At 44.8% G+C, this 19,734-nt stretch overlaps 1 protein-coding gene across 1 annotated transcript in view; it reads left to right on the top strand.

The window, feature by feature from the left end:
* The window catches only part of LOC138488297 (multidrug and toxin extrusion protein 2-like), a 624,530-nt gene that overhangs the window by 364,130 nt on the left and 240,666 nt on the right, over positions 1-19,734 (top strand). Inside the window, exons 4-5 of the mRNA XM_069615180.1 lie at positions 6,635-6,783; positions 13,417-13,459. Of these exons, the coding sequence (XP_069471281.1) occupies positions 6,635-6,783; positions 13,417-13,459 (192 nt within the window). The remainder of the gene's footprint in view (positions 1-6,634; positions 6,784-13,416; positions 13,460-19,734) is intronic.

The raw sequence follows: 19,734 nt of genomic DNA, 5'->3' as shown, positions 1-19,734 counted from the left end.
CTGTGAGCTTGCAGGCGAACTCTGGTGCCACTCCAAGGGCCTCCCTACAAGGGCAGGGTCTCACCCTGTCTGGGCCTGGCAGGGCCAATAGGGCACCCCTTTTCCTATCCATGGATTTTGCTGACGACGGCCATCTATTCCGCAGCACAGGGTAAAGACCAACTTTCTCTTTTTTCCAATGCTGCAGCACCTGTTGCTTACTGTCTGCCACCACATCCACGGCGCCACCTGGCTAGCTCATACCTAGCCTTGTTGGTCGGTTCTTGCACCTTTTACCCGCATTGCTCTCACTTTGCAACTACTCGCAGGGCACCACCGACTGGCTCGATATGCGTGCCTTCCTTTGCGGCCCTCCCTCACTTGGCATGCCTCCAGGACCGGCCTGACCTCTCCACGCTCTCACCACAATCTTCCCAACCTCTGCTGCATACTCTCAAGGTTGTTACCTGCCCATCACGTTGCACTGCACCTGACTAACTTATCTTCTGTATTGGAGGACTGCTTCTACTCTACCTCTGCAGTTACTTTTTCCCATCTACCACCTCTGTCAGGTTAAGCTGCACTGCTCATGTTCAGGAAAGTGATGCTGCCCTCTTCCACCGCAGCCTGTGCAATGAGTACCATCTGTACAGATTGTTCTCTGCTGCATTTTATTACCTTGCTTTAAAGTTGCATTTCAATGTGCCTTTAAACATATGCATTGATTGTCTTTCTACTGAATTGTAGTGCCCAGATGGAAAGTTGCATTTAGATGTGCCTTTGAACTTGTGCATTGATTGTCTTTCTACCTCCTTCATCTGTGGCTGCTAGGCTGCCTTGTGAGTTATTCGTGCACTATGCAGCTCCCCTGTCTCTCTCCCTCCCCCCGCCACTCACATGGGGCTCGACTCTATATCTTCCTGTCTATTCTAACTACTACCTATCCTACCTCTCTTACGAAGTCTGGTAGGAAAAATCTTTAAAAAGCTCTCCTGACCTGTAATCCAGGCCTACCTATTGCTGACACCTATGTTAATGCTACTTCGAGGCAGACTATTACCAACATCCTATTTTCTGTCCCTCCTCGGACCTATGGACTCCCCACTTGGCCTCTACTCTTCACTCATTTATGGTAGCGCTAGATGGGAAGTACTCTTGGCATACTTCTCATCCTCTGGGTGCATCATTAATGTCTATCATAATGGCACTATCATGGTCCAAGGCTCTCAGCCTACTCTTCTCCTTCTTGACCGGCTCCTGCTGTCTCTCATTATCTTCCTCCCTTCTCCCGCAACTTCTCCTTCCTCCTGTCATCTATCCTCTCCACCACCACCGACGGGAGTACCACCCCCTTTTACCCTTTCTCACAAAACCCTCAAAGGTGGCAATCAGCTTCACTTAGCTACTCTGAATGTTCATTCTGCTTTCAAACACTCCTCTGACATCTGTCTCCTTCTTGAAGACTTTGACCTTGACATCCTTGTGCTTACCAAGACGTGGTTCAATTCCAGCTCCATCACTGCTCTTGACACTCTCCTTCCCAAGAGCTACAAACTCCTCTTCAAAACCAGGCCCAACCGGCCTGGAGGTGGAGTGGCCTTGAGTGAGTCCCTGCTTCTATCATACCTACTCAACTCTAAACCTCTTTTCAATGCCTCATCTGTAGGCTCGGGGTCTCTCCTACTATCTCACTCAACCTCGCTACCATCTACAGGCCCCCTGGCCCTATCCATCTTTTCCTCTCTTAATGGGCTGACCTCACCTCCTCCCTCTTGTCCTCTACTTCCAAACTCCTCCTCCTCCTCATTGACTTCAACATACACCTTGACTCTCCTGAATCAGCCGACCTCATGGTTCGGTGACCTGTGTGACTCCCTCTCTCTTACTATTCTACCTTCCGGTCCGGCCCACTCAGCCGGACACACTCTGATGCCTTAGTCTCTGGATACATCCCTATCTCTAACTGGTTATCACCCCCCTCTCCTGGTCTGACCACTCTCTCCTCTCCTCCACTTGGGGCCCCTCAGCCCACTGCCAGAGCTGCCTCCTGCACTTCTAGCCTCCTTTGCCATCATTCAACCGATGAAGCGAGTGTCATTTGCTGCTATTGCCTCCACTTTCATCTCCCCTGCGACCCCTGCCTCTGACTCTCCCTCTGACTCTGACCTTGCTAACATTCACCTCCCCATCTCTAACTCCTTTGACATCCTTGCCCCTGTCATGATGATACGCCTGAAGCCAGACTCCAAGTGCAATGGCTGGTTTGACTTCGATCTAACTTCTCTGAAATGTAAGTGCACAGTAGCTGAACGGAAGTGGCAGACATCAGGTTCATCCTGACAAACTGGCTTGTCGTCTGCTCCGAAGGCAATATTGCTTTTCTATCCGATCCAAGAAGAGGGCCCACATCCAAGCCCACATCTCTGGAGCCACCAAAAACACGGCTGAACTTTTCAAAATCTGCAAGTAACTCGCCCATCTATGCAGTCCAGTGGTCAAAGTGTTCGGAGATAAGTAGTGGAACTATGTTCCCTACTGGCCTGCACCACTCCCCACAAACCCCATCGCCACGCACCCTCACACGCACAACACAAATCCCAAAACACATGCGCTTGCTGTTTAAGGGAACGTTCAGTGCAGTGCACTGAAAGTGCAAGTTTCAACTTCTTTATACACTTTTATTTTAAAATGAAACCATTCCGGAACGGTTCTTTTTAAAATAAAAGTATAGGAACAGTAAAACTTAATTAAAAGAAGTAGAGGAGCACCGCTCCCGACCGCTCCTGCCCACTTTGACCACTGATGCATTCTCCACCTCTCTCCTTCCTTCCCAGGCTCTCGGCTCCACCATGACCTCCAATTTCACATCTAAAACTCAGGACATCCTGTCCTCACTCTTCACCCCCCATCTCCTTTCCTGCCCCGGCTCCCCCACCTCCCTTGGCACCTCTTCCTAGCATCCACTCTCCTCCCTCCTACCCACAACTCCTGATGAGGTCTCTAAAGTTGTCCGCTATATGAAAGTCTCATCCAAACAGGTGCTCCCCTGCTCTTCTAGAACCCATTAAGGACACCATCTACTCTCTTGCTCTGGCTCTTGCCGACTTCTGTAATAACTCCTTTGCCACTGGCTCTTTCCCTCTATCCCTCAAGCACTCCCTTGTGCACCCTCTCCTAAAAAAGCAGTCTGCTGACCCCTCCTGACTCGCTAACCACCCCCTTCCTGGGTAAACTCTTGGATTCCAGGCATCCAGAGGCATGGAAACTGCTCTCCTGAACACCTGTGAAGACATGCTTGCAAACCTTGACTCTAACTCTCCTGCTGTCCTCACTCTCCTCGATCTTTCCTCTGCCTTTGACACAGTCAACCATACTATCCTCATAAACTGGCTCTGCGATACCCTCGGCATCACGGACCGGCCACTGGACTGACTGACTTCTTTCCTCACTAAGAACCCTTCACAGTTCTAACTGGGCCCTTTCTCCTCTACCATCTCACTCTCTACCTATGGCGTCCCTCAGGTCTCTACCCTATCGCCATGGCTCTTCAATATCTATCTCGCCCCTCTGACCCACCTGATCTCCTACTTCTCTCCTCATTTCTAGTGTTATGCTGATGACAGACAGCTTTCTTTCAAACTTCTGTCTACTACCTCCTCCTCCTCTTCTCTCATCCCTGATTGTCGTACTGCCATCCACACATGGTGTGCAGCTAACGATCTCTTGATAGCAGTAAGACAGAGATCCTTCTTATTGGGACACATGCACCCTGTTTCCCTACCACCCTCTGCCCCCCTTCCTTGGGCCCTCTACCTTCACCATCCTGTGAGGCCAAATATTTTGGGGTCATCTTCAACTCCTCTCTCTCTTTCACCCCTCACATCTTGGACCTTGCCAAGAAGGCCCACTCCCAGCTTCATCTCCTTAGAAGCATTCTCTCTTTCCTCACCTTCCCCCAAAAGCTCAATGTCTCTAGAGCTCTGGTCCTCTCTAGGCTGGACCTCTGCAACAGCCTCTTCCACAACCACCCCCTTTCCTCCCTATGTCCCCTTCAGCTAATCTAGAATAGGGCTGCAAGACTTATCCTTGGCCTCAAGCCCAGGGACAATATCTCTCGAGCCCTAACATCTTTCCACTGGCTCCCGTTGGCTGTAAGGATCAAATTCAAGACCATCTGCATCATCCACAAGGCCTTCTGGAGTCTGGGTCCATGCTATCTCCACCTTTACCTACATACTTCCCTGCTAGAGCCCTACACTCCTCTTACTCCAACTCTGTGCTTGTCAAATACTTCTTCAAAGAGAGAGCTGGGGCAGGTCTCTCTCTTTGGCTGGTGCCTCTCTTTGGAACAGCCTCCCTTCCCCTCTCAGACTTGAGCCGGACCTCCTTAAGTTCTGGAAACATTCACTTATTTCTCTACCTCTTTTCCTCTTTCCCTTTCCTGCTAATCATCCCATTGCCACTGAGACTAGTAGCCTGGTCCTTCATGAACCTCACAGATTGCCAGGCCCTCTATCTAGTCGACACCAGCACCCTCCACTCTACAGCACTGCCCTTGCGGGCCCATCGCCTGGCGGCTGTACATCCCACTCTTGGGATCCCTCCGCCCTAGCACATAGCCAGTAGCCTTTCACCCTGACACCCCTTAGCACTTACCTCCCGTATTCCCACCATCACTTGTCCATACCCTGCTACCCCCCTCACTTCCATTCCTGTACTTCCCTCACTTCACTGCACTTGCCTGTCTGAATGTGACAAGACCTAGTAGGACCACAATTGTATATTTACTGTTTTGCCACTGTTATTTACTTCCCTTGATCCCTCCCCACTTTTGCCATGTGTTGCATGGAAACACCATTTCGTTGTATAGGGCGCCTAACAAATGCTCAGTGAATAAATAAATAAATATCTTCAGTTGTCTCAGGGTACTCCTTGAGTGGATGACGATGAGCAACCCTTGCTTTAACTCCTTGAAAAACATACCTTCTCTTGCTTTTCTTTCCCAACTTTAGCAAACTTCCTTTCCGATGCACAGAATCCCCAGGATCCTCACTGGTCCGAGCCAAATCATTAAAGAAACTTGGCATCATCCTTGACACTGAGATGGCATGCACCCATAAACTGACAGAGTCTCACGCACAGCCCATTTGAAGCTTCACAAAATGCCGCGAAAGATAAAGTTGACAAGATTTTGTGTCCTGTTTTACCTACACTATTGCAACTCTATGTACTTAGGCGGCACTAAGCACCAGACATACAAACTCAGGCTCATTCAACATTGCGCTGTAAGGCAAATCTTGGGCCTCCACAAGCGAGAACCCATCCCCCCAAATTTCAAGTAATTAGAGTGGCTTTCTTTTCAGCAAAGGTCCACAGAGCCATATTGAATATCTAGCCCCCAGCTTGGAACATCAAGTTATCAAGAGAGCACCTCTTGAAACTTCCCAAGTACAAAAGGAAGAGCTATGGGCATCAACGCCTTGGACGCTTTTGCCCCTAAAATGTAGAAAATCCTACCCAAACATATTCCATGTGATTTAACAGAACAGTTTTTTACAGACCCGTTTTTACCACATTTTATTTTACTCTTTTCAACTGCAAAATGACGGGGACCTCGCCCTTCTACTTTCTCCACCCCCTATATCCCCGATCCAATATTGCCTCACCCAAACCTACCATCTACTTTTTTTGGCACCAGGAAACGGTCAACAATGTGTGGTGAAGAAATGGTTGGTAAGAAGACCAGAGCCCCTGAGAACGGAACCAACAGATTCAGCAGTGCTCTTAAATCAGACTTGCAGCTTTCCCAGTAGGCTAGAGGTTTCTCCTTTGGGGTTTCCTTTGGGGTTTCTTCCTGGGTATGACTTTAATATCTCTTTTACACTAACCTGGAGTGTCCTTTAAACCTCGGCCCCACTCCAGCCCAAAGACAAGACTTGGATGTTGTGTCCTGTGAGTTTGCTCTGTTGCTGGTTCCTTGAGACAACCATAGGTCCAATATGTTCTTATACGTTTTTACTGCATTTTTATGTTATAAAATAGGAATGTACTTCCCCTCTGTATTGTGACATGATTGTTTGAATGGAACTGTACTCATTTACTTGTTTTCCCTACTCCTTGTGCTGTGAAAACAAAATAAAATCATGTTCACAGCAAAATTAATGCCACAGTGAAGGTCACTAGGCCTAATTACAAGTATGGCGTTGTAGCTAGAAACGTCCGTAATGTGGTGGTAATTTCATTGGCGCCACTTTACTGCACCGCCGTACTACAGGGTTTTGTGGTAAAATGGGGGAGCGAACTCCAGCAAAAAGCAGCAGGTCAATCATCCACTGTACTAGTAAGAGACTGTTGGAATTACCGTGGCCGAATTACAGCTTGCAATAATTCAGAAAAAATCCTATGTACTAAAAAATGGGGCTAACACCGCTGCGCCACTGCTTGTGATCCCGTGTTAATTCCACAGGAGCGAGTCGCTGCAACGGTAATTGATTTTGGCAGGAATTCCACAGATTTACCACCAAACGGTGGCCAAACTCCCAATGATTCCCATTAACCTTTAAAAGGACACAATCAATATGATGTTTTCTATGCTAGAATAGTGTGTGCCTCATCAATGTATATTATGCCTCTGCTTTTTCTCTTTGCTTTTTAGACTTTTGGAGGCAATAACCTGAAGCAGATTGGCATCATCATGCAGCGAGCGCTGATCCTATTGTTTCTCCTTTGCTTCCCCTGCTGGGCTCTCTTCATTAACACAGAGAATATTTTACTGTTGCTCAAGCAAGATCCTCTAGTGTCCAGGTAATTATTTATAAATCCTTGAATATCGTGGAAAGTGAAATCTTTATTTTACATTTGTATAATATAGACGTGATGATCAAGGTGGGTATCCACATACATTACAGGAGGTGCAAGTCATGGAGAGAAATGGCTAAGAAGTGAGACTTCTGTGCATGGAACACATCATGAGAGGAAGTGCCAGACATTCTCAGTCACACCAGAGAATGCCACTCAACCAAGATTTGGGAGCAGTACTCTTGGTTTTGTGGGGATGGGCCTTCAATCACTTTAAACCAAAACAGGCACACCACTGCTAAAAAAAAAGGATTTTCCTTCATTCAATGGGATGCCACATGCTTCCCTTGAATGAAGGAAAATACTATAGAAAGATGGCTGCCATGGAAAAGGTAAGGCGGGGCTGCGTACAGAGCCCCTCTTCTCTATCCATGGCAGCCAGCTGGAGCCAGGAAGAAGGAGCGGCTACAGCATTGAGTGCCACTGCAGTCAAAATAAGGTGAGTGACGGTGGGAAGGGTGTAAAAAAAAAAAAGAGTCATGAGTGTGAGGGAAGATAGCGTTGGGGGGAGCCGGCTGTCAGGTTGGCTGGAACACAGGCTTGCATCGCCAGTTCAGGCACACGTTCCTAGCCACCTGATTGGCTGGCTTCACCCGCCCATGTGCTAATACTAAGTAACTCATTCTCTTTCCTGTCAAGAATGTCCCTGCCACTTAAGAATGCCATGTAAAAAAGCAGCCCCCTGTATGAATTTGTGTTCATGTTGCATTTGCAGTTTTAATATTGCATCTTTGTACATGATTCATATGGATTTGCGGCACTATCCCATTTTGCTATCATCCCCCTCCTGCCATCAGTATAATGTGCGCAACATGAATCCCTCGCAATAAAAGGGACCCTCCTTGACCACCTCTCTCAGTGTGATCACAAGCATGCAGTCTGAATCCCAAGAGAGGATGTTGGGCCTCAGGCTTTTGAAAATATTGTTTCCCAGCGCCCTGGAAAAGTTTTTTTACAAGCATCTTGTAACTGACATGGGGATCTCACAGTTGACCAATGCGGACTTTGTAAGTTGCGGGAGCTCTTTTTTGAAGCATGATGTTCATCTGCACCTCTTAGGTCCAGCAATCTGTGCTAGTTAGAGCCGTGTGGATAAGAGACGTGAGGAACTTTGCCTATGGATAAGCCCGGTCTTGCGTACCCCAACCGGTAAAGAAAGTGCTCAAAAGCAACACACAACGGTTTCCTTTAAGGCACCATTCCATGTAAATTGCCAAAAGCAGGGTTATCGATATAAAGAAACTGTTCAATATATCTTCCCTGTGTACTTCTGAGAATTTACTGAAGCTCATTGACTGGCATTGCTGCTGGAAAGGGTGATGATATCTTGACTTTCTGATTTATTTACTGCCGTCGATCGATCACAGAAACACAACATCCATATTAGTGGATGATCGGCCTTGTTATGAATGTGACACTAATACCATGTTTTTTTGTGTGTGGAATTAGTGTTACTGCTGCTGGTTTGGTGGATATACTGCCAGGTTACAAGTGATGGTAAATGTTCGGGAGATTGCTGCGCAACCCTCTGGCTTGTAATCATCTAACCTAATGGCACAGTGTACCAGCCAACAGCAAAGACCAGACTCTCCGGTGGGAGCTTGGGCAAAGCAGTCAGGCTTAACTTTAGAAGAGAAGACGGTGGCAGGAAGATCCCGTACATATCACAAAAGAATACACCACACTGGTATACTGAAAATATTTAGACTTTATGATAAGGTCACGCATGAAATAGTTATGCTAGGAAAAATATCTAGTCAGGTTACACAGAACACATAGCAGAGCATAGTGTAGATACAACACAGTAAATGGCCAGTAAAGAACTAACTCCTTAACCTAACATGTAGGCCCCATACCCAGTGGTAGGCACTATACTGATGCACTTTCAGATATAAATTAAGAAATCGACCCCCAGACAGTAATGCACTCAGCAATGATTACCAGTCGGGATCTAAGGGTACCTACCGCACAGAAGATATCACAGGTGTCCTGCTAAAGTCTAAATAGAGTATTATAAATAATGCATGTGCATATACCACAGTTACCTCTGTGAGATGTAGAGATCAGGGGAACACAATGTCCAACCCAACCAGGAGGGCTCCCAAAGTCCAAGATATATTTTAGGAAGACAATCTCTGGGCCCAAAACAGCATATTGCACGCCAAGGATGAAAAACTGTAGCAACCCACGGCAATATAAGATATGCCCTATGCAGAAGTGCAATAAGAAGATTTGAAAAAATCCCCAATAAATTCAATCTCAGAATTTGGCACTGCCTGCAACTTGTCGGTACATTTTGTACCTCTACTTGTTTTTGGCAGTAACTGAATTTACACCAACATATTTGTACATGGCCAACCTCATGATCTGACTGCTTATGAATTCACCCCTATTTTCTGAGATTTCTTTTTAATTATTTGAGCTTTGAAAGTCACAAGGGGTTTATATGTTTCCTCCTATTCTGTTCCTACTGCTCTTTTCACTTAGTGTTTCTGTGAATTTTTAACTGCACCGGGTATGTTTAGGAGCATTATGCTTGTATAATAAATACACTGTTGCCTGACAGATCTATGGGGTTCACTTTAAATGGCCCCCAAAGGATACTAAGCGAGAACTTGTCCATTTGTATTTGCGTGCTAAAGGTCCCATTCTGAGTGATTTTTTTTGTGTGGAAATGTGGAGCTGAAAACAGCATTTACGCTTCTCTTTTCTGACCCGTTTTGGAAGAAATGCAAACGTAGCCTGCAAATAACGGTTTCCATGCAGCATTTACAATGGATCTCTATGGACAGGAATTCTTCGGTTTTCCACCAGCATGAAAATACATGCTGCCAGAAAACCACATTGCAATTTGAAGGCAGAGCAGTAGAGAAGTACGGAAGCTTAGATCGCCTTCCATGCTTTCACTCTGCTTGAGATGGCTAGAAAATACCCTGATCGTTAAAGGGAAGTGTGAACAGCATGCACCGCGCTGGTATGGGGGTTTTTACATAATGAACTGCTATATCATTTCCAGGAAAATTTGAATTTGCCACGTTGGTTGCCAGGTATGCACCACAGTCTGCCAGCTCTATTATTGCTAGGTGTGGTACCAAAAGGTTGGGAACCCTGTACAATGCAATTATCGCCTCCAAGAAGAGAGACCTAAGGGTGGCTAGTTGTGGGGTTAAAAGGCATTATGCCAGTTCTAAAGTGTGAAACCAAGAAGTCACTTTCCTGAGAGGCATCTATAAACGCTGGCTTATCAATCATCGATATGGTATGACCAGCGCAGCCTGGATGATTATGAACAATCTCATCCAAGAAAGAGATTCTAGGAAATTCTGGCACCTGATTCGATCCAGTCTGATGGAGGTGGGACCCGCGAAGTATGCTCTGTTGAAGAGTCCCATTGGGAAACACATATTAGGCAAAATTATTGGGTGGAACAGGTCTCTTCTCAGATCTTACCTACTAAGTCAATGGTTAACACCGTGGTGGGGAGGCTGGTGGAGGAAGCAGATTTGAATTTGATCATTAGCAAATTGGCAGATTCCTGGTCATCTGGCCCTGATGGCCTCCGCAATATTATCTTCAGGAACAAGCCTGAATATTGTGCAGTGGCCCTGTGACAATTATTTCTATACATTTGTGAGACAGGAACCATTCCAAAGACCTGGCAATCCTCCATTATAATTCCGGTTTATAAGAAGGGCTCTCGGCACATGCCTGCAAACTTTAGACTCTTGGCAATGCTGGACAGTGGATCAAAAATATTTGCGAAGTTGCTATTGGAGACACTGTCAAATTGGGTTAAAAATCGTGCCCTTTTAAATCTTACGCAGACAGGATTTAGAAAGAATTGCTGAACTAGTCATCCTCTGTGGGTTTTGTTTACATTAATTTCAGACACCTTACAAAACGTTGACGAAGCACTGTATCTATGTTTTGTCGATTATAGTTTGGCTTTTGACAGTGTTTATTGGGGAAAACTCTGGTCTAAGTTGGAGAGTTGGGGTAGGAATCCCTCTGTTCTGTATTTTTCATAAGCAGTTACACACTGATACTGAGGTTCAGATTTGCCTAACACAAGCCAGCAATCTGGGTTGATGTGTGCTTGCCCCGTCCCGGGAGGATAGCTCAGCGGCAACGTGCTCGCCTTGGAAGCAAGACGACACGAAGCAACACAAGTTCGATCCCCGGGTCCGCGCTTCGAAACCTCTGGGTGTTTAAGCGCGTTATAAATACGCAACTAAGAAAAAAACAATTACGCAACTAAAAAAAACAAACTATTCCTGTAACAGCGCCTCGATGCCTGCGGGCTGTGTGAGCGCTTTAAAAATGTAAAATAAAAAAATATAATCTTTACATATCCAATTTTGAGCAGTGTTTAAGACTAGTGATTAATCATCCCACTAGATTTGGCTCTTTGGGTATTCATTGTCTCACCTACACTGACGATACTGTTATTCTTTACTCAACAGCTATCGGGTTACAGCGTTCCTTGGACGCACAAACTGTCTATGCCAGGGAACTAGACCTCACAGTAAATGTCACCAAGACAAAAATTATAACCATTGGGAAGCGAGCGTATGGCTCCCCAAATTTTGTCTGGCAAATTGATGGCCAGCCCCGGGGACAAGTTGGTGAATACTTGAAGTACTTGGGCATGACGGTTAGGGCTTTGAAGGATCAGTCCCATGTGGGAGAGATTGTCTGTGGAAAGGCTTGGTCCAAATGGCTTGTACTTAGGAGTACTGTCAATAGGTTTGGTGGGGGGTCCATTGAGGCAAAGCTGAAGGTATATATGCAGTCAATTATTCCTGGGATAATGTATGGTTTGGAGGTTCTCCCAGAGAGATCAGTGGGTTGGTTGGAACGATTAGAAGGGAAAATACATCGTTCCCTGCTGGATTTACCCAGCACTGACCCAGTTCAGGCTGTTAGGCTTTGACTTGGACTGCAGTCATGCCCTCACTGTGGAAACTTGCTGTCTGTAGGCTGTGGGCTGTAGGCTGTGGGCTAAGGTTATGATATGATTGGTTATTTATAACGCGCCTAATACGCAGAGGTTTCTAAGCGCGGACCCAGGGATCGAACCTGTGTTGCTCCACGTCGTCTTGCTTCCAAGGCTAGCACGTTTCCCTTGAGCTATCCGCCCTAGGAAAGGTTACTCTAGATGCTTCCCACGAGCCAAACCTCCTGAATTTTACAGTACAACACTCACGCAGAGTGACCAGGATAGTTTGGTTCAGCTTAATGGAAAAAAAACATATCCAATTTTTTGGCTAACGGACTGAGTGAAGTCCTCAATTCAATGATTGAATTTCATCTTGCTAAATTTGAGGATAAGACGCGTTATCATGATCAGGCTTTGACTACAGATCAACTGGCTCTTCGGCTGAGTTATGTGCAATATACCTACCAAGGCCTCCATGTGGAAACTGCCTGTAGTTATCTCACTAAGTTCCGTGCCCCGGGATTGATACACTTTGTTCTCCATTTGAGATTTAAGATCTTACCGGTATTGGTTTATACTGGGGAATGATTTGGAATGCCTTGAGAAAAGAGAATTTGTAGGTTGCGTGAGGTAACCGTCGAGACCGCTCGGCATATCCTGACCCAATGCCCCAGACTTCAAGCCATGTATGATACGGTTATGTCAAATATTGAAACATAAGATCTGATCAGTTTTGGAGCTTATTGTATGGGACTGAATCTCTTGTACTTACTGCTAGGACGTTGCATATCTAGGAAAAGGTGAAAATTAGATTATGTGATTGAGCATGTTTGTGTTTTTCTCTTTCCTTTTCCTAGTATTATGTCTACAATGCAGTTTTCATTTATTTTTATTTTCTCTATAAGGAACACAATTAACTGTTGTAATGAGGCATTTTAAATTTGGAATATGTATTTTTAAAACAAGTTGTTATTGTTTTATAGTGCAAAAGGTTAATTTAACCATATGCACTTAATAAAAAAATGTTGTACTTCTACCTGGCTAAAGAGCTTGACTTAAGGTTTAGGTCGGTGTGTGTTTTCAGAGATCATCTTCCTTACTCTGAAAAAACTGTGGTTAAAAACATGGCATTCTTGTGGATAAGCATAGCCAATTGATGTACATGTGTGTAGACAACATACCAATTAGTTACAATTCTCAACACTTTTCCATCACATGGAATTTCATTAAGAAAGGCTGTGGATGTAAATTCCACAGAACTCACAACTAAACTATGTAATCCAGCGTTCTCGGAATCCAGTCATCGAGACCCAGATCCGCTCTATATTTTCAAGATATCCACACAAAATACAGTTAATCTAAATGGGAGCCATTTGCTTCACCAGAAAACCTAGTTCAGGCACTCTTTGATACCCCGGTTGAAAATGTTGGGATTACATGGAAAATATCATCAAGGAAGAATGTCAAGCATGCTGCAATAATCACCACTGACATGCATGGAGATTTTGGAGACAAAGGACTAGCTAGCGGGATACTGAGTAAGGTGCATTTTAGAAACATCTGATCATTTCCACCTAGCTGGCATCTACTGAAACGTTGTCTTTGCCTCTTGAATACCTATGCTTTGTTTTCCCTTACAGGCTTGCCGGCAAGTATGTGCTGATTTCGTCTCCTGTCCTGCTGGTAGGTTGATGTTTGCACCTTCATACTTCGTTGTTACAGTACAGTTGAATTTAATTGCAAGGAAATGAGCCGATTCACTCATTATGGCCAACATAAAACTGTGACAAGAAAAGATTGCACTAGTGTGTGTGTGTGTGTGAGAGTGTTTCCACTGCAGGTTGTTTAGTGCATGGCTCACCAACAACCCAGAAACAGTAGATGTTGCAATGCTGCCAATCGAGGCGCATAGAACTACATTTTAGTACTGAAACCGCTCATATAATTTACCACCTATTTTTGAGGAATCAGTTTGGTCCTTCGAGGTGTCCTTTAACGCACCTGGTAGCATGAATCTCTTTCACTGGACTGAAGCCAATTTTCCTGGCATCTATGTCGCAGTGGCCAGGGAGTGCTAAGGTACCCATTACCTGGACCACATGGAGATCAACACACACGTGTTATCTCATTGAAATGCATGTTATCTTCCCCATGTGGGGTGGGGGGCGTTGGAGCCAATCAGGATCAAAGGTTATATGTGTAGTGTAACGGGCTAAAGGGAGGCGTTAACACCGAGCACCTGAGTTCCTACGGGATAACTGGAAGGATGGAGTATCGCAGACTTTCCTTATTTTAGTTTGAGAAGCAGTGACTGTGCACAGAGTTCCGAGGTGCCAGTGTTGAAGGAGCCGAAGGTGGGGCATGGGGGGAAGAGTCAGACTTTAGCAGTTCCTTCAGCTGTCGAGGCGTTCCCTGCCCGCCGTTTGTCTTATTTTTGTTGATGACTTTTCAACAGTACTGAGCGGCATGTCCAGATTATAAGCTTCTGCTTCCCATTTTTTGATTGGGACCCGCTTTTTCACCTTGTTTGTGATTTGAAATTGTATCTAGGGAAAGCCCTCATTTTATTACTAGTTTAATTATTTTACCTTGAAATGTTACCATATGTTTAAAATAAGGTTTGAATATTTGTTTGGACCGTTACGCACTAGATTGCTTTCTTATACTGGTAGGTGGTGGGTGCTTGGAGTACCTCCATTAATAGGCGTGATTAGCTTGCCTATTTTATCTTTGTCTATACGTAGGGCGTATTTGTAGTACGTCCGGTTCATTAATTTTGTGTATTTGTGATCTCGTCTATTTTAGTCCATTTTAGTTCGCAACATCCCCCCCTTATCCTGTTAATATGTCCAAACGGAAGGCAGTGCAATCCATCTCAATGAAAGGGGTGTTTAGTAAAAGGGCCCTCAAAATGCTGGAGCCTATTAATGATGTCAATATTCCTATTACAGAAATTAAAGGCCTCTTGTACGATATTCAAGGCCTGATGGCCAAGAAAACAAAAGAACCACAAAGTAGGAAGCCAGCAGCAGCTTCAAATTGTATATCTGCTGTGGAAGACACTGCCATCTTATCTGAAAGTATTGCCATATTCTAAAGCCGACAGTGCAAGCGCAGCCCCATATGCTTAGGGAACGGAGGAAACTCAAAGATCATATGGGTAAATATGAAATAGGCCCCTATGAGGGGCAAGAGGGGGGATCTATGCCTGCCCATTGTTGCGCTAGGGGCGGAATGTGTTCAAGTAATCAAACTGAGCAGAAATATTGTGGATCTATTACCCCCCATTCAGCACTATTGTTTCAACCGATAAAGAGGATACCCCATCTCTCCAACATGGAAGGGGGGGATTAATGTGACTACCCTGGAAGAAGGTGATGGGGAGTTCCAATTCATGTTTCCCACCTCAAATCGGTACTGGGAAAGAACAATTTTATTATTCTAGACATGGGTACCCAGACAGAAGGAGCTGATATAAATGTAATTCCTGAAAGGGGGAGGGTCACGAGTGGTGTAGACACATCAGGTTTAATTAATCTTATGTGTAACAAATTGGAAACATTATTAAGACTCATTCTAATAAGTTTGCAGCAGATCTATCCTCCATTAAAGAAAGCCTGAGTTCAAGACTTGAGGCAAAACGGATTCCCAATAGGTGATTAAAAATTAAAACATTTCCAGCCAAGTGCAAAACCCTGCTCCTTAATTTGCATAGCGAAGCACAAAATAGGTGTGAGCACCAAAACAAAGTGGTCTGATTGGGGGGTTGGGGGTGGGGGTCGCCAGGCCCCCCATTGTGCGTGACCTGGTGAACCCTTCTAGCAGCGCCCCATATAGACAACAGGAGAAGTGGGGGGGAATTTGGGCTGGCCGATGAGTAAAACGAATTCCCCAAATCTGAATCCCTCCATAGGTACCCCCCATTGGATTTCTGAGCCAAATGGAACACTGTTGGGGTCCATGGGAGGGTGAGGTCAACGCTATAACCAGGGTGGGGAGTCGCCACACCGCCAATTAGTTCCTTTAACGCAAGGCCCCAGTTGGTGGGACCGTTCATCACCTTGTTTAATGTGGGGAAATTGGTGCCGGAGGCATATGAAAACCCTGAATCACTGATAAATAAGGTAACTTAATGGCGATGATAAGACCATGGTCCATTTAACAAAAAATGTGGTTGATGGATGGCCTGTTATCCATAAATGCCACAACATACCCCCCCTCCCATCCCCCTGTGGGCATAAAAATATCGATCAGGCCAACAGTTGGGAATCAGAGGAACGATGTGCAAAATACTGCCTATTTGCCCCCATATATACCGATACCCGAACACAAGGTTGTTACATACCCCTAGTAATCAGGAGAACATGTATCTTGAGGCCATAGACTGACATTTCGTTTCCCCCGAACTAAGGTCCCGGACTAGCGAGAGAGTCATTATTATTGGAATATAGCTGGGTTTAAGAAACATCTGGTGGCTCCCGAGTGGTGTGACGTTGTCCGGGGTTACGACATGATTTGTCTGCAGGAGACCTGGGACCTGGAATCGACCATCTTCCAGGGATCGGAGGCCTTTCAGCTTCCAGCAAGAGAAGGTCCTAAGGGTAGGCCATATGGAGGGCTTGCCCTATGGATTAGTACTGCTTTTGACCTACAAATAGAATCCATAGAATCTATATTCTTATCAATGGAATTGTGGGGCAACATAAAAGACTTTGAAGTCCTGAGCACACAGGGGAGCGACCACAAGCCGTTACATCTGAAGCTATCTAGCTGACGAGGCCACCAGAAATATTCTCATAGTACCCCCAGCATCCCTATTTTCATCCAGGGCCAAACCAAACACTGGATCAAATGGTTAGTCCTCGACCTGATTCAAGTGAAACCCCAGATCTACGAGGCCATTTTGCCCCTCATTGGACAGTTTTCCCTGTTAGAAATGGGAGATATTGATATATTCTCTACATATAATAGAGTCATTGAGACTATTCAACCATTTGTCACAAAATCTAGTAAGAGAATAAAAAAACATGCCATTGATTCTTGTGCTTGGTATGACAAGGAATGTAGGACTGCGAAGACTGCCATCTTAAACTGTCTAAAAAGGGAACAAGGCCCGGCTAAAACAGAGCTGGGATCACTTAGGTCAGCCTTTAAAACCATGACGAAAGCCAAAAAAGAGGCTTTTGTCTGGTAAAAATGGGACACATTGGCGATTGCCAGACATTTTGGAGGGTATTGAGCGGGCTTGAAGAAGGGCGAGATTGAGGGGGTGGCGTCCGAGATAAGCCCTAATTCCTGGATGAAGCACTCTCAGGAGCTTTATGGAATGGGTGATTCCATAGTTGACCAGGGTGAACTTCAAGTATCTCAGGCCTTTGGGAATCCCATCAAACCAATTCAATTGGAGTTTAGGGAGGTTTGTAAAGCAATCTCAACCCAGAAGTGGGGGTAGGCTCCAGGTCCTGACCTCATGCCCACAGATCTATTTAAAGATGAAGTAATGGTCTGGGCGCCCATGTTATGGCTTCTTTTTAACGCAAGCCTTAGGCAAAATAGGGCTCCCCTCCTGGCGAAAGGCTATACTAATACCAATCTATAAGAAGGGAGGGAGGAGGACCCATTTAGTTTTAGGCCCATCTTTGTATTGGATGGGGTAGGGAAAGTTTTTGCTAAAGCAATATGATGTCATTGATCACCTGCGCCAGATTGCAACCAAGAATAAGCATGTTAGATCAGGCTTTTTCATTACATCTGATAACGCAGAAGTATGCCGTCCTGAAAAAGATGAAGGTATATTCTGACTTCGTCGACCTGAGGGCTGCTTTCGATTCTGTGTCAAGAGCGACTCTATGGACTATTCTAGAAAAAAGGATGTTCCCAGCTGGCCTCCTGAAGATAATAATTCAGTTATATTCTAATAACACTGCCTCAGTCGGATGGGGTTTGGGTGGGGAACTCATGGATTCCTTTGATGTTTCGAGAGGTGTGAGGCAGGGTTGTATCCTAGCCCCCCTCTTTTTCTTCTATATTGACAAGGTGGTAAGGCATGTTAGGAGGAAATGTCTTGATCCCCCTAAGATGGGACTGGAGATTTGTCCAATGCTTCTCTTTGCAGACAATGCAGTTATCCTAGCAACCTCTGTAAAGGGCCTTAGGACCACTTTGGAAGCCTTCGTGGAGAAATTCTCTGAGCTCCAATTGGAGATTAACATGGAAAAAAGTACGCTTTTAGTTTTTCGCCCCAAATTCAGTAAACTTACTAAGCTTAGGCTGGCCATCAATCATACCTCCCTCGAGCAAGTTCAACATTATGATTATCTAGACTTGCGGTTTAACGACCAAGGCAATTGGCTTACTCAAATGACTAAATCCTGTCTGCAGTTGGAAACATACGGGGGAGGGATATTGAGATTTTGTTACACTCAAGGCCAAGTTCCTATTTCACCTGCAATCAAAATGTTTACAGTTCAGGCTAAATCATCAGCCATGTATGGGGCTGAAATTTGGGGCTACACAGATTGTAACAAGTTGGGGTTGGCAGAACTTTCCTTTCTAAAAAAAACTCTTGGGACCTCCCAAATCAAGCCCGAGTACCACATTCTATCTTGAATCGGGCGTTAGACCAATTCAAAAAGAGTCCATCGTTTGACTGTCATTATTCTGGCTGACTTGGATGCAGAGGGTGGTAGATCCGTGACATGGTTTCAGCTTGTTAAAAACTTCATGGTGCAGATGGGTTTGGTTGATTTATGTCAGAACCCCCAGTGCTTTACCTAAGGAGATCGAATTAAAGCTAAGCATATCTCCCAGACTCTCATTGATGCAGTGCTAATTAATGAATGTATGAACCTTTCAGTGAGCTCCACCTAGCTGTCTAGCAAGCCAAGTATGGGGTTTGAAAGTTATTTAGATTTGGTTGGGCCCCATCCCCAATGCGTAACCTTTATATTAGGTTTAGAGTTTCCCAATTGAGTTTGGCAAGTGTCACAAAGAAGTGGGTTTTAGATGGAAATGAGACTTGTCCAGTTTGTGGTTTAGTAGAGGAATCATGGTCTAATTTTCTCTTTTTCTGTGATGGTTATCGCATTGCCTGATGTAAGTTCCTAACATCTCTATGTAATATGTATGGCATACGTCGCATTAGTGTAGCGCTTCAGCTCTTTAAAAGCTGTGAAGATATTAAAGTGGTATTTTGTCTAGCAACCTATTTTACCTAGGCGCTTGGCGTGCAAGGTCCAAAATTATAAAAGAGGGAAGTTTGGGGTTCTGAGCAATCCGCTTTTTCTGTTTGATTTACTTTTTCCATACTTTGTCTCCTCTGAAAACACATGTATTGCACAGTACTAAAATAATGTGGAGCACTCATATGGACTTATTTGGCAAGTGACACACACCAACGGTTTTAACAATGATCTTTAAGCCCTTGTAATCCTTGTATTGGTATTTATGAATTGTTGATGCGATTTATATGGATATATTGTATTAATATATCTTTACCATGTGTATTTTTGGCAAGATGACATTTGTGTCGAATAAAAGCCATTTGAACTTGAACTAAATGGAAGCAGAATTGGTTTGCCAGAATCTAGTTTAATATTGGTTGACTACTGCTTAAATATATTTAAACAGTTTTGAATGATTTTGTGTTGTGTTGTGTGTGTTGTCATTGTGGATTTTATTGTGGACTTCTGGAAATAGCTAAAGCTATAGCCTAGCCCTGTTAATGGTCCCGATGCAGTCGTTCCATGGTTTCAACGGTAGGAGTCTTTCTGTTGGTTCTCGCCAACTCCTTTGCTGCAGTTTTCTATTTTGTAGATGACCCAAATTGTTGTGTGAATCACTGAATACAAAATGGTGCTAGTAGTCCTTGTTGCCACCGATGATACCTTGTGTGGTGTGGGTCAGGTGCCAATAATTAAAACAAAATATAACAAGATTCTCCTAATGCATTTCAGGTA

This window comes from Ambystoma mexicanum, chromosome 9 (assembly GCF_040938575.1).
Source record: "Ambystoma mexicanum isolate Mex_15411 chromosome 9, UKY_AmexF1_1, whole genome shotgun sequence".
Classification (NCBI taxonomy): domain Eukaryota; kingdom Metazoa; phylum Chordata; class Amphibia; order Caudata; family Ambystomatidae; genus Ambystoma; species Ambystoma mexicanum.
The sequence above is the reverse complement of the archived record's forward strand: the minus strand, read 5'-3'. Positions and strand labels throughout refer to the sequence as shown.